This window comes from Nelumbo lutea, chromosome 1 (genome assembly GCF_056320005.1).
Source record: "Nelumbo lutea isolate HS-2025 chromosome 1, American lotus-T2T, whole genome shotgun sequence".
Classification (NCBI taxonomy): Eukaryota; Viridiplantae; Streptophyta; class Magnoliopsida; order Proteales; family Nelumbonaceae; genus Nelumbo; species Nelumbo lutea.
The window spans coordinates 73,759,504-73,773,967 of record NC_142684.1 but is presented as its reverse complement, the minus strand read 5'-3'; the positions used below and the strand labels follow the sequence as shown (position 1 = coordinate 73,773,967).

General features: G+C 37.2%; 2 protein-coding genes and 1 long non-coding RNA gene across 4 annotated transcripts in view; 1 reads left to right on the top strand and 2 right to left on the bottom strand.

Annotated features, from left to right (window-relative positions):
- The window catches only part of ADT1 (arogenate dehydratase 1), a 32,428-nt gene extending 30,264 nt beyond the window's left edge, over positions 1–2,164 (top strand). The window contains exon 11 of the mRNA XM_088964477.1: positions 1,235–2,164. Coding sequence (XP_088820603.1) covers positions 1,235–1,291 — 57 coding nt within the window. The 3' untranslated portion in view covers positions 1,292–2,164. The remainder of the gene's footprint in view (positions 1–1,234) is intronic.
- Positions 2,165–2,294: 130 nt separating this feature from the next.
- LOC148875352 (uncharacterized) lies at positions 2,295–3,597 on the bottom strand. Its single transcript, XR_016104976.1, has 2 exons — positions 2,933–3,597; positions 2,295–2,838 (listed from the first exon to the last, which is right to left on the bottom strand). It is a non-coding gene; the product is annotated as an uncharacterized LOC148875352 (long non-coding RNA).
- A 1,733-nt stretch (positions 3,598–5,330) lies between these two features.
- On the bottom strand, positions 5,331–11,376 carry GLX1 (glyoxalase/bleomycin resistance protein/dioxygenase superfamily protein). Of its 2 annotated transcripts, none has more exons than XM_088964479.1 (9): positions 11,294–11,376; positions 10,465–10,604; positions 10,231–10,355; positions 9,671–9,735; positions 9,371–9,583; positions 7,590–7,637; positions 6,766–6,873; positions 6,522–6,674; positions 5,331–5,729 (listed from the first exon to the last, which is right to left on the bottom strand). In XM_088964479.1, exons 2-9 carry the CDS (start codon positions 10,578–10,580, stop codon positions 5,679–5,681), a joined length of 879 nt encoding a protein of 292 aa, XP_088820605.1. In that variant the 5' UTR covers positions 10,581–10,604; positions 11,294–11,376; the 3' UTR covers positions 5,331–5,678. The 2 variants fall into 2 exon arrangements, with proteins under 2 accessions (XP_088820605.1, XP_088820604.1); XM_088964478.1 differs by having other exon boundaries at positions 10,465–10,601.
- Positions 11,377–14,464: the final 3,088 nt, after the last annotated feature.

The following is a 14,464-nucleotide window of genomic DNA, read 5'->3' as shown; positions in this document are numbered from 1 at the left end:
GAGTTGAATAGAGCAACACACAGTCGGAGGAGGGAAAAACAAAATAGCCAAACAGTCCCTACTCAGAATTTTTGGACATTAACAGTCCATCGAAAGAGTGCAAGAAGAGAACCATAAACAGAGAAACTTCAGTTCAGTACCCAGGTCACCCGAACTGTGAATAGGCAGTACACTCATGGACCCAATCTTCTCTGCAGGCCAGAACCCTTCTTCGAACATCTGGGATGGTTTTCTACAGTCTTCTTAGCCGAGCAACCCCAGAAAACATGAGGCAGAACCCTTTTCTGCGCTAAGAAGTTGAACAGTCAGCTTTCTTGTAGCAGAACCCTACTCGGCAGTGAAGACTAATCGCAGCATTAGAGAATGCTTCATCTTCCTTGTCTTCGAGCATCAGGACTATAGCTTCTACGCAGCAGTGAAGAGAGTCCTCAGTTGGTTGTTTTCCAAGCCTAGTCGGTCCTGCTCTTATACCATGTTGAGAAGAAGAAGAAGAAGAAAGGAAGAAGAGAGAAGAGGCTGCAGACTTAAGGCCTCAAAAGAACTACTTCATGCGAGTGAAGCATTTGTATTTATACTATACTGGCCGTACAACACAAGAAGACTACAAAATTACAAAAATACCCCTGCAGGCACTAAACCTGCGTACGGTACATATAATACACCTGTCAACAGTTTATAAGCAGGAAATTTTATCAAGATAGAGTGACTGATTATCTATTAAAAGAAAAGTGGATAAAAATATAACCAGTTTCTGTTCATGTCTCACTAAAGGCGTTGTCGTCTTCATTTTGTTAAAGGATCCAAAATTTTCCCAGTCAGGTTCGATTTGATTGGTCATGATGTACAATGTGTTGTAAACTTTAACGGTGCTGTTCATTCATTGCAAACATCTTCTTGAAAGCTGTTTCCCTTTCATGTTGGCTCTTCATTGCCAAACTATTTCCTACTTAAATTTGTGTCATCTCAGGCAAAACCGTCAGTGCTAATAGCCCTTGCAAGATATGGCCTGCTTTACTTGATAGTTGATACTCGTTCTTTAGTCAATAATTAGATGTGCATTTAATTCCCTTGTTATATTTGACAATGTTTCTTTGCTGGCAATGACTTGACGTGCATTTAATTTTCAAGTGTGGAATGTTTTTGAATGTTGCAGGGATATCACAGTTTCTGCTAATCTGCTTAGACCTTGTTATATTTGACAATGTTTTTCTATGTAAATGGTGTTTGTGTGCAGGAGTTTGCAACATTCCTCCGGGTCTTGGGTTCCTATCCTATGGATACGTCTCTATAGATGTCCCTCATTGGATTCTGCCCTCCCATATCCTTTTAGTTTGGAAAACTTGCAAGAAAAAGCATCATATCCTTTTGCTTCTTATATGTCAGACACTGGTCAAGCTAGCCAGTCGTGGACGAGAACTAGTTGGATTTGAGAACCGAGTAGGAGCAATTATCCTACCACAGGATCAACATTTGTCTTTGTTCTGCATTCTGATGGAGTTATGTTGCAAAGGCGAATGAGCTCTAGTTGCCTAGTTGGTATAGTGTTTATGTCATACTTTCGGTAGCTTATGAATTACCAATATCAAAAAGTTTGGTGGGTTGATTGTGGATCCTTTGGTCTACAGTGGTTGATCTGTCTGACATATGCAGAAAAGTTTTAGTTGATTATTACACCAAAAGTTCAAGATATGTTGATGGCTGATCGGCATCATCATTTAATTTGGTACAGGTGGCTTACAAGCCATTGGATATTTTCTGTAGTGTGATGATGATTAAGGCCTTGGATGCAGTTCCTATTCTACCTTTGTAGGTGTCAACTTCCGTTGCAACATGTGTCATTTCTATGCAGATTTGGAGAATTCAAAAGTTCAAGCTTATTGGAGTGATCCATGCTTGTGGACGTTTGGTTTTTGAGTAGAGGTTGTCTTGCATAAACTAGCATAAAATATCTATTAAATCTTGCTCTTTTTGCCCAGACTGTGAAATCACATCAGGGAGATAAAAAAGTAACCGTTGTTTGGGAATGTATTTTGGCTTCATATAAGCTTTTCAAGGAAGCAAGACCATGCAACTATTGTGTAACTTTGCTTTGCAAAAAAAGGCAGTGAGAATGCCAAATCATTCCAGAAATTAATAAAACTTTGTCCATCAGTCTATGTGTTAACTCGACGATTCATGTTTCATTCTGGATTACTTTCTTGTGTAAATATGAAACTAAAAGAGTCCACGTTCTGTGCACCGGACGAGTGAACCCACCAATTGGATTCGACCATGTCGACCATTTATACGTTAAAGGTTAAATGTGCGTTAACTTGGATTCGATGGTTCAACTGGACATCAACCGGAGCCAAACCTCATACTGTGAGATAGTTGGTGCGGTGAAATTTTGAAGAAAGACACCCTGATCATCTCTATTCAGTATTAACCGAAGCCCCCATATCTTCACAGTTCACACTTCACACCCCTTTGGCCCTTTATTTGTTCATCATTGATAATTCCGATAATGCATCAGTGGCGGCGATGGGATGAACTCGAATCCACCACTACATCTCTTTTTGATTCTTCCGCTTAGTTCCAACTTCCAAAAACCGAATTATTCATAGGCAACAACACCATGTCCTACACTCGTGCTCGCTAATACGGTCCAAAATTAGGGAATCTTTCATCTCTTCCTTGCATGTTCAATCATCTTGAATCTCTCAAAATTTTCTATCATCTCTAACCACCAAGTGACAAACTATTTATTAGAGACCTGAACTCAAATGAACTTCAGTTGAATAGATTTGGTGTTGTGTATTTGGCAAAAGCCAAATTCGAGCCCAGCCATGAAGAGGTCTACTGTCAATATAAAGAAATGCACATTCAAAGCCAGAGCATCTAATGAAGAAGAAGAGAAGAAGAGAAAAAGAAGAAGAGGAAGAGAGAAACGTACCACTGGAGATCTTGCCGTTGCCGCTGATGGCCACTGGTTCGGGTCACTCACTGTTGTATGGTCACCAGTGTGCGGGTAGGGTTTGGTCTCCAGGGGAAAGCCAAAAATGAGGTTTGTCAGGGATTTTGATCTCTATTTTGTCATTTTGCGGCCGGTTGAACCGCTGAACCCGCCTAATGGCACTTGAAACGTTAACATTACGTGTTCCTTCTCCTGGTCGACATGGAGGACTCTGATTCGCCAGGTTCACTCGTCCACATGGGTGCACAGAATGTGAACTCAAACTATAATACTAAAACCCTTAACGTGAAAATATGGGATTTTGCAAAATAATCCTGAGTTCCTGACTGTATTTTCATTTTCTGTCATAAAGGGCTGCAGCTAGTGATAAAACAGTGTAACTTGTAAGAGGTATCCTTTCGCCCAAATTCAAATCCTATCCAGTTAGTTGATCCAGATTGGATATTTTTTTTGGTAATAAAAACTAGATTGGATCTATATGCAGAAATCAAATCGGACAATGTTTAGCTATGCATGTATCTATCTATCTATATTTGTAAAAACTTTGAACTTTGTACATTTACTAAAGAGTGGCATGTTTAAATCTCATTTAAGTAACTTTACAATGAGTCTATGATGTATTTCCACAAAAAAAAAAAAAAAAACTCTGATGTATAGACATATGATACCAGAGTGAAATCATTTGTTAGGCATATAAAATATGTTGATAATTTTTAGTTTAATTTATTAATGGTATGCCCAGTACAGGCCTGAGAAAGTCGGGATGTAGGGACCAGCCCACCAGGTAACAGCTCTGTTTGAACATATATCCAAACTAATTAAAAAAAAAAAAAAAAAAAAAAAAAAAAGATTAATGGTATGCAAATGCAATACAGCAATACATCGAAATCCAATATGTGATTTAAATTTGAAAATTTAACGGATTCGATTAGGATTAGAGTACACTACAGGAGAGCCCCGCTTAAAACACAAGAGAGTAAACACAGAATTACGTGGGTGTCACATATTTTGTTTTTGGGATGTGATTTAAAGCCTTTGTTGTGTTAGTACTTAGTATCAGTCTAATTTCAAATACCTTATTATCCAGATACTGAAACTTGTCCTTTTGCTATCTGAGAAACCCTTGTTTTGAGATAGGCGACCCACCCACACATCTCTTGACAATTGAAGTGACGGTGCATTCTCAGACTCGTCTTATGAAGGTTATGGCTATGCTAATTATAAAGCAGATGGAAAACTTTTTGGCAGCTAGGTCTAGATCAGATATCCCCCGGTCACCCCTTTTCTCGTAAGCTCTGGGCCTCTGGCAGTTCTGATGGGGCTCAAGTTAGCAGCAGATCTGGGCTTGTCTCATTCCCGTGTTGAATCAGACAGCTCAGTTTTGGTGAACATTTTGAAAGAAGTTCCCCCATTGCTGAAATCTGGCCCGTGATCAGTGATATCCGAAAGGAAAGCTGTATCATATGCTCATTTTTTGGCGAGTAGAGATTGTAGTAATGCGGTTTTTTTTTTCAAATGATCGTTTTTTCTTTTTTGTAATAGCTGAGCAACTTGCTGTAACTTGACTGGGTGTTCTTCTCCCCCTTTTTAGTGATTAAATTCGTGTTTACCATAGAAAAGGACTTGTTTCTTGATGCATGATGCGTCTCCAACCACAAAGCGGGCCGATGTAGTTATATAATGGCAAATAGAATAGACTGCCGATTGCTGATAGTAAGATGTAAGAATGGGCATCAATTTTTTCCCCTGAATTTTAACAACAAACCATTAAGTCTTATATATTGTCTAATTCTGGAGCATCTCTACTGTCAATGACCACAAACAGACTAGTAAATCACCTTTCGTATGCATTGTTATCATGTTGATCGCGTAATCTTGACTCTCCCATCTCCATACTCCACAATTCCATGGTAATCATGTCAATGAACATAAACAGATTTGCAGTTAATCCGGTGAGTGTATGAGGAACACCAAGAGCAAAGCGGATGAAGCCATGGAGGATCAGGAATAATCTGTATCAGGAAAGCAAAATCTAACCACAACTTTTCTGCATCAAGGCATGGGGTTTTCACCAGTTGACATGGTTTCAGAAACCAACACCAACACCAACACTATCAGGTCCAGACTGGAACTAGCAATTAGGCCATGTGCATAATCCTCGTAGATTCTAGTCCTGTTTATGTTCTCAGGGAACTGAAGATCGTCATCTGTGAATACTGAATAGTCTCGCCATCATAATGGTTCAGTATAGGCATAGCATCCCGCACAATACAACAGATACAGGATCTATGGCTCAAGTTCACAGGTGTGTTCTGAGATATAATCCTCATTAGTTTATGGAATTTCTATGTTTCTTCTCTAAAAGGTTGGAGTATCATTTATCATAGATCAAATAGTACTTAGCAGCTTATAGCAATACCAACATTTTGTTTTGATAAAATACAACAGACTTAAACATTTTACACAGACAACCATGAAAAAAAAAAGGGCCATTACCCAATTTTGGTCCCAGCTATAATGCCAGACTTGTACCCACATTTTCACACACTCAGCCCGAGATTTTTCCATTACAAGCAATGACCCCTTTTACACAGACAACCATACTGGGATAGAAATACTATTTTATGGATGTAGAGTACACTATTTTATTCATTCTAGTTTAGAGTAGAAGAAATTATAAATTGAAAGATCACCTAAATGACAAACGTTTTTCTTTCAACCATTATTACTCTTCCTTTTGAAGCTCCTTCAGAAAATCCTCGTTATCAACCAAAACCTGCACAAAGTGCCACAGAGCAATGATAGAGTCATGACATGTAGGAAAAGAAAGAGCAAGAAACCACTACTATAATCAAAACCAAGCCATCCACCCATCTACCAAAACATGAACCTAGAAAGGATCCTAACAATCTAAACCATTAATTCAGGGATCATGACAACATTCCACTTCTAGAGAATCATGATCATCCAAATTGGCAGAAAAATTATATCATATATTAATCAATAGAATGCTATTGCACATTTGACCAAAATCAAATACCAGCTTTCTGGACAGAAAAAAGCGTTGGTAATATTAACTGGTCAACAGGGTCTAAGGTGTAAAAACTCGTCACTCAAAGGTTATGGGTGTCCGGTTTCAGGTATATTCAGCATATTGATTGACCAGGTCTTTCAACTACTGCTTACAAAGAGGAACCAAGAAAGCAAAAAAATGTGCCAAAAAATTAGATGGTGAGAATTCAATTATTGATCTGATGGTAGTCTTGTATCTGGCTTGTCATAGTTTCTCTAATGAGGGATGCCATACCACTTTTCTATTTACCACTTATTCTGGGGCATATATGGAAAGGAAATTTTCAATGGCAGCCAAAGAAAAGTTCATCCCAATGAATTACTACAGCAGGTGTGTTGTACATTGATGCACGGTGATCTTACAGGTGTTATGAATCAAATTAAAGTTAGAAAGCATAAACTAATCCATGTATTATAATTTATAACCAACAAGTCCTTATTTCTATAAATACATTATAAATAAAAAAGAAAAAGACTTAATTAAAAAGAGGCTCACCGTTTTCCAGCCATCAGGATCAAGGAAAGAGGTAATCTTGGTGTTGATACCAGGGAGGGGTCCTGGTTGTCGAGTTATCTTCCCTCCTAGCTCTTGGGTAACCAAGTTAATAACCTCGCCACTTTTATATACATCCTCAGTACTAATAGCAACCTAGGAATGTATATTTCAAATATCAGAAAATTTTTTTATTTCAAATGGGTGGAAATTTACCAAAAAGTACATCAAAAAGTTATTAACTCACCTGTGCATATGCAGTTCCTTTGGTGTACTCAGTCACACCATAATTATAAGTCAACTCCAGAACAGTTGTCTCGTATTCATCCGCATATCCCATCATTGCAATAGTATACTGTACAGAACATGCAGGACAAGAAATTGATGAGAAGGATGAACCTCAAAGATAACCAAGGGAAACATGGAACTGATCTAGGGGATAAAATGGTTCAGATGTGGAGAGGATGCAAGCTAGACTGGGATTGGATGCAAAACAGAAACCATAGGAATATCTACACCACTTGATTATAGCTATCCAGGTAAGCTTCAGGTTCTTAAAGGGATTGCACATGGTCAAATTTAGTTCAGAACCATGCAAGCAAATCATGGTACTCACCCATCTAAATATTATCAGTTTGATGACCAAAAAATATTTTTGCAGCTCCATTATATGACCTAATCTAAGCACCCAACCTGTCCTAAGCAATAATATGTACAAAATATGGACATTTGGTGCATCTAGATAGATCAAAACCCAACCTTTAAGGGGTCCTAGACAAGAGAAAGTGATCTAGAGAACAAAAAGAAAAAAAAAACAATGATCTAAACAATTTTATTCCTCTGTATGGATGTATGCCAAAGAATTAAAACAACACAAATAAAAAAATATATAGAAATTAGAATGCGACAGATAATCTGAATGTTGATTTTAGGTAATGGAAACATTCAGGTGGGTTGCGTAGTGGTTCTGAATTAAGGTGCAAGTGAGATGTGTCAAAATTTTGTGCTTAAGAAGGTTTCGTGTCTGAGTATTTGGGCAGATCCAGATAAATAATATGGCTTCAAACTCACCTTCTGTTCAGGTCTATCAGTCTTCTTTAGTAGTTTCATACCCAATGCCTGCAAAGAGGTAGAGCAAGCAAAGAGAAAATAATATCAAACAACATAGCTAATATTACCAAATGATGGTTTCTTAGAAGCAGATAAATTGCTTCTAAGATACAATATAAATGTGGATGTTCATACAACCATAGCTATCAACCATTAGTATATTATAACATGTTACGACTAACGACCAACAAATAGATTCAAAAGTCCTGTAGACTATGCTACCCAGATACGGCATAGCATAGACACAGTGAGATATGAAGTTTACACTTAAAATTGCAGTATCTGACACAATATGGCACCCTTATACAGGTACCCAAGTATCATAGCTTCTAGACTGTCAAATTTGCAAACAGCATAGTTGATTCACTTCTCAATGCTATGTAAGTTATTCTATTTTCATCTCTTTTCTTTCACATGACTTCATAATGAATACCATATAATTTGTACTTGATTTATTTGCAGAAAGAACAATATGTCCTTTCTTTTCATTTGTCATGATTATCTCTGTCATCTTGTATGATGTTCCCTGAATTTAGTTCATTCTGTAATGTCTTAAATGTTTCAAGTAATTGGGGAAGTTTTATTCATCTCTATCCAAATATTGAATTAAGTGGATTTTATTTCACTTAATTTTTATTTCTTCCCCAGACTAACTGGAGGTAGACTACAATGAATGTAAGCTTCCAACTGGCTGCTGGATGTTTTTTCTTCTTTATTAGGTAAGTAGTTTCTAATATTGCAAGACTGTATGGGGAAGTGCATACGAAGTGTGGCCAAATCAATGCTGTTGAAACAGGCTACTTGGCTTTGATGCATCATGCATGGAAATACAGGAACAGTGAAATCCTGCCTTGCTTACAGATTGAACCCAAGATCTCCCACAAGGAGAGATAATGCCTCAACCAACCAGACAAAGAAGCAGTTGGAGTTGCTGAATGAAATATGAATCAATATTAATGAATCTGTTAAAGATAGTACAAGTCGAAGGAGATTTTTTGAGTTCAGATGATAACTCTGTTCCTATCTTTTTTCCTTTTGTTTCTTTAGAACATCTACAGATTGTGCTATATGGTGTTTTAAAATAAAAAATAAAAAAAAAAGTTGCTGAATTTCACATCAAAGAGCCATAAACTATGCACCAAGAGCTTTCCATCTCTGTTCATAGAGGAATATGAGCATCTGTGTGATGTTACAAAACCATTTGAAGTATTCATTAATATTTGGTATCAAATCTAATATTATCCATCGGATTTGGATTGGATCTGAATTGGATTTGGTTGTAATCAGTTATTGAATGCAGTTAATGAACCAAATTAAAAATGATCAAAAGTATTATGCATTAATAATAAGCTCAACTTAAAATGGTGTTTTTATTGTATACCAGGAACAAAATGAATTGAAAATAACTTCTATGAGATTTATAGTTTTAAACCTTTGATTCTTTAGCAAAATATACAACAATTGAATTAACTTTATTAATAGGTGTAGCATAAAATTTTATGTAGATATGAGCATATATACTTAAATATGATAGAATCAGATTATATATGGTTTGATAGGGGTGGATCCATATTCGGTCCAATTATAAACAGATTAATGTCAAATCACCCTTAACCTGATTAAATTTGAATCTGGATTCTGACAAATGGATACCATTTGCAGCCCTATATGCAATAAGAATAAACTAAAATTGGACTAACATGAAGGGAGAGTTAAATAATACTAACACCGGAAAACATTACCTTTTCATAAAACTTGATGGAGCGATCTAGATCTCCAACGCGAAGCATAACCTGACACAATGGTTCAGGAGTTGGGCCTCTTTGAATGAGCTCAAAAGTATAACCATCTGGGTCCTTCACGAAAGCAATTACTGTATTCCCACCTTTAACTGGACCAGGTTCACGTGTGATATTGCCACCCTTGGCCCGTATGTCTTCAACCAATTTGTAGACCTGGAGTTCATAATTTAGAAGTTTACATTTGACAATATGCTAAGAAAATCATGCCTTTAAAAATTAAAAGAATAAAAAGATACACACATCTTGAGTTGCAATTGCAAAATGTCCAAAGCCAGTTCCAATATCATACTTGTCTACTCCATAGTCTGTAAATCAGCACAAAAAGTAAATGCATAAGAACATAGAAAAATACAAGTCAACAAGATAATAATGCAGAAAAGAGAAATAGATGTTAACAGTATTATCATTCTCCATGTTATTGTTTGCTCTGTCATCTTGGTAACAATGTCATATGACCCTTAAATGGATCGATATTCCATATCCAAGTAACAAGGACAACCAAGAAGAGAAGTACTTCTTTTGGATGGTTAGAGAATTCATTTTGACTCAACAACTTAACAGTAGAATAGAAGTACTTCTTTTGGATGGTTAGAGAATTTAGTCCCAATAATTTAGCACCATTATTTCTTAAATAAGGTCTACGAGATGGACTGCATTGACCCACATAAACCATGTGGCATAACCAAGAAGAGATGGTTGGATAAACATAGAACAATTGGTTATACAAAATAATATTAAGGATATATAAAAAAAGAATATAAAGAAATGCTCCAATTAAGGATGATAGCTTATTAACATACTGTATGTCAATTCTACTACAAAATGGGAATCTTCAGGGCCGAACCCAAGAAATGCATTGGAGTATTTTTCCTCCGGAATGTCCCTTTTCCTCAAGAGTTGCATGCCAAAGCATTCTGTGTAAAATCTGATCAACATATTAGCATGCGAACGAGTCATCTATGATGGTGGAAACAAGTCATTTGTCAGTATCAACATCACATAAAACAATAAGTTCCAAGTTGAAAAAGCAATACTTAATGGTACGGTCAAGATCGCCGACTCGATACACAACATGAAGGAAACGGCGCTTATCCTTCTGTGCCCATTCCAAAGCATTATCACCGGGAACAACTGTTGCAGCTTCAGCCATGCTCAACCAAGCCCGACTTTTCTGCTTTTTGTTCGCAAACAAAGAAATGTCAACCCCGTTGCTTACGAATTAACTTGAAAATTTCTCCAAAATATTCGAGTCCAGCAAATTTTAAAGCCGATTATTTATCAGCTCTTGGAGTCATTAAGGCTGTTTTTGGTTTGATAAAAAATAAGAGAGAAACAGAAAGTCAAGGGAAAGATCTTAATAAATACTAAAAAAAAATTGTTAAACAACCTTCCCTCAACTTTTTGTTTCTCTCTTATTTTCTATTAAACCAAACATAAACTAAAGAAATGTTCTACCTTTACTTCATCCTATATGAACGTTCTGTCACTAATTGCCTTTCTATGACCCACCCAAATGACACACAGGTTCAACAAAGAAGCTCAGATAAGCTCTCCAACAATTATTCCAATTTAATAGAGTTTCGATTCTAGCTAGACTTAGTTAGCTAGAAAGCAGTTAATCAATCAATTGGAAGAGAAAATAAGAATGGGTGGAAACACAACTAAAATCCATTCATGTAGTTCTGGCGGATGAACTAGATGGACTTCAATTGGTCAATCCTTAAAAGTGAAGTTCACTACCAATATTCAGAAGTCAGAGAGTGTGAACTGTGAAGAGGATCTAAAAGACAGGCGAAAACCCTAACCTTTTCTATAACATCAAAACCTACAGAGCCGGTGAAAATGAGGAGGACGAGAGCTTACCAGAAGAGAGGATCGAAGACAACGGAGAGAATCAACCCCCCTGAATCGAATTGAAATTGATCCGATTAGGCTACCACTCGCTCAGAGACGAGAAACCCTCTCACACCATTTTATAATGCACAATGAATCAGTGATTGTGCAGTAGTACTTGTTATTACCTTTACAAAAAGCAATTTAATCATCAATTTTGGCCATTTCAGATGTAGTCATGATATTATGTGACAAAATCAATTCACGCGATCATGAATTTGGCTGCCTCGTCTGACCAGGTTCGGTTCAGTCCTCCGTGGGTGTGGGACAATAGAAATCCATCCTGATCGGTGGGTGAGATGAAGATGGACGATGTAGGAAGAAAATAAAGATTGTTTGGGTTATTCGAAACAAACACAAAATAGAATCTCGGTTGATATTTTCGATGCGAGTATATTGCACGTTTTGTTGGTATCCGGGAAAGGAGGAGGGCACGTGTTTGGGGCCCAGGTTGTTAAAAGCTGTGGCTACCGGACCTCCACCTTTCTCTCTTTTTATGTAGGGAATCGTTGCTTTTCCCGAGACATGCTTGTTTGGTTCTAGATCGGCTTGTCTCGAAGTATTTTAGGTTTGTGTTTGGCTAAATTTTCCTTAGAAGATCAACCAGCGGGGAGGGGTCTACAGACTACGGTGCAGGCAGTGTGAGAACTATTCGGTTCAAATCGAATAAGAAATTTTGGTTTCGATTTGTTCGATTCGGTATTTTTTGGTTTTTCATTAAATTGGTTTGGTTAATTTAGTATTTTACCAATTTGGTTTTTGGTTTCAGTTTTTAGAATTAAAAATTGGGAAAAATACTATACAATTTATTGCAGAATTTTGAATTGGAGACCCCCATAGTCTATTTAGTAGCCCCCCTTATAAATCACATCCTGTCCGTGGATTTGGCATCAATCCATGGTCAAGATTCATCCTCCTGTACAATGGGGCTAAAGAATTTTTAGTTGGGCTAATCAATCATTCTCTCTTAAAAATTTGATTAACCTAATTAATCAAACTTTTTATTATTATATATAATATATAATATAGGGTAAAATTTTTAAACTATCCTTATGGTTTAGCTAATTAACTAAAACCATGTTCCATGGTCAAGATTCATCCCCCTGTACAATGGGGCTAAAGAATTTTTAGCTGGGCTAATAAATCATTCTCTCTTAAAAATTTGATTAACTGAATTAATCAAACTTTTTATTATTATATATAATATATAATATAGGGTAATTTTTTTAAACTATCATTATGGTTTAGCTAATTGACTAAAGCCCCATTCCACGTGGTCTTTCGACTGCTTACAAGTTGGAAAGATCGAAAATTTGTCTATTCCTGTTTGGCATGTGAAAACCCATTTTGGACTGATTTCGGGAAACTCCAAGTGAAGTTTCCTACGTCTTCCGGGTTTTAATCTCATGCGGAAAGTCCCAAAATGATAAGATGCATGTCTGCCAAAGGACAGATTGGCCAAATTTTATGTCAAAAGCTCAATGCGTTTATTATGATGGGGCCTAATTGTTAAAAAAAGATTATATTACCCTTTATTCTTATTCAAATTTTCAAAATAAATGAGAAAAAAAAGGAAACGAAACGTGATTCATCAAAACCCTAACCTTTCAAACCCAGTCGTCTCTACCTCTATCTCCCTTTCCCTTCCCTACAGATCTCTTTCATTCCTTCCATTCTATCTATCTCTCTTTCTCATCATCTTCCTTTACATTCTTCTTTCTCCCTTCGTCTAGCCATCGTTCATTGTTTTCTCAATGACAACAGAGAAGCCACAGCGGCGGCGGTACTTTCTCAATGTTCTCACCCACCTCCGGTGTACATCTCGTCAGTCTTTGGACCCCTACTTCCTCCACCGTCACTCTTATCCTTCTTTTCATCATTTTCGGACTCCCACAACCATCCATCGATCCCCTGCCTCTTGTTCTTTTTCCGGTGTTGCAGAGGTAACTGCAATAGCTATCGTTTGTGATTTGATCCATTAAGGAGCAAAGAAACCAACGGCGGGATCACTTCGCAAGAACCAATTGAAACCTTGTTGTCTTCGATTAGTGAGAGGCTGAGTAGAGAACATGTTGCGTTTTGCTTTGACACTTCTATACCGGTTTTCAAAACGTAAACCAAAGGCTTTATGTCTCTAACATTCTGTTCCGTACACTGCCTGCGCATAGTCGGAGAAGCGTCGGTATTGCGAAATCGTTCCCTTTCACCGGCCCATCTTCGATCGCGGTTTTGCCCTCTGGAATTGTATCCGCACAACCACTGAGAAAATCACTACATCACAGCTAAGTATTAGTTGGCGAGCCTGCTCTAAATCTAGCCATGATTCACCTCCTCTCTCTCTCTCTGGCTCAGCTCCAGGGAGATTCCTAGCAGGCATTGATTGAACCTGAGCTAAGTACGCTGGTTTTGGAGATTCGAAAAGCCTATATTACTCCATTACCAAGTATTGCCAATGAAGCTTGAGCTTGAGCTTTCCATTTACAATTTTTTTTTAATTTATTATCTATCGTATTATTAGATCTTTCTTGTGCCATAGATTATTTTTTATTCCTTCCTTGTTGTTGATTCTGTTAGTGGTCTCTATTTGATCAAGTGGGAGATCTATAGGTTCTTATTGGTTCTCTTGTAGGGTATGCTTTGAATGGGGTTGGTTTGTGGCATCCAGACTGGTTTCCTATTGGACGTTTTCTTTTATGTCCTTCCCGACTTGTAGCTAAGCTTCTCAGAACCACCATCGTCTTCTCCTTCAAACTCCCCTACTCCGAAACTAAGTCCTAACGGTTTCGTGGCTTTTGCATTAACGCTACTCTTTTGTTGGTGTGGTTTCTTTAGGTTAAAGAGTTTTTATATATAAAATCTTTCTTTTCTATATACTGTTAAGGCTTTTGGGGGAGAAAAGGTGTAAGAGAAAAATTCAGAGTGTTATTGATGTGAGAGTGGGTTTTTTTTCTTGTTTTTGTTAGGAAAGGGAAAACGGGTGTACAAGGGTAAAGGTTGGTTTGGACCGCAAGCAGTAAGGTAATTGTTCTTAGTTTTCTTTTATGGTAAAGAACAAACTTTGTTTTTCCCGTAGATGTAGCCGGTAAGGTTGAACCACATAAATCTTTGTATTCTTTATGGTGCTTGTTTTATTTGTCTTTG

What these genes read in the sequence shown, in the direction of transcription:
- GLX1 (XM_088964479.1), bottom strand. Translation starts at nt 10,580, where the DNA reads ATGGCTGAAGCTGCAACAGTTGTTCCCGGTGATAATGCTTTGGAATGG. An exon ending in CCATCAAGTTTTATGAAAAG is followed by an intron (nt 7,638 to 9,370) that starts GTAATGTTTTCC and finishes ACCTCTTTGCAG; the next exon opens with GCATTGGGTATGAAACTACT. An exon ending in CTGATAGACCTGAACAGAAG is followed by an intron (nt 6,874 to 7,589) that starts GTGAGTTTGAAG and finishes TGTTCTGTACAG; the next exon opens with TATACTATTGCAATGATGGG.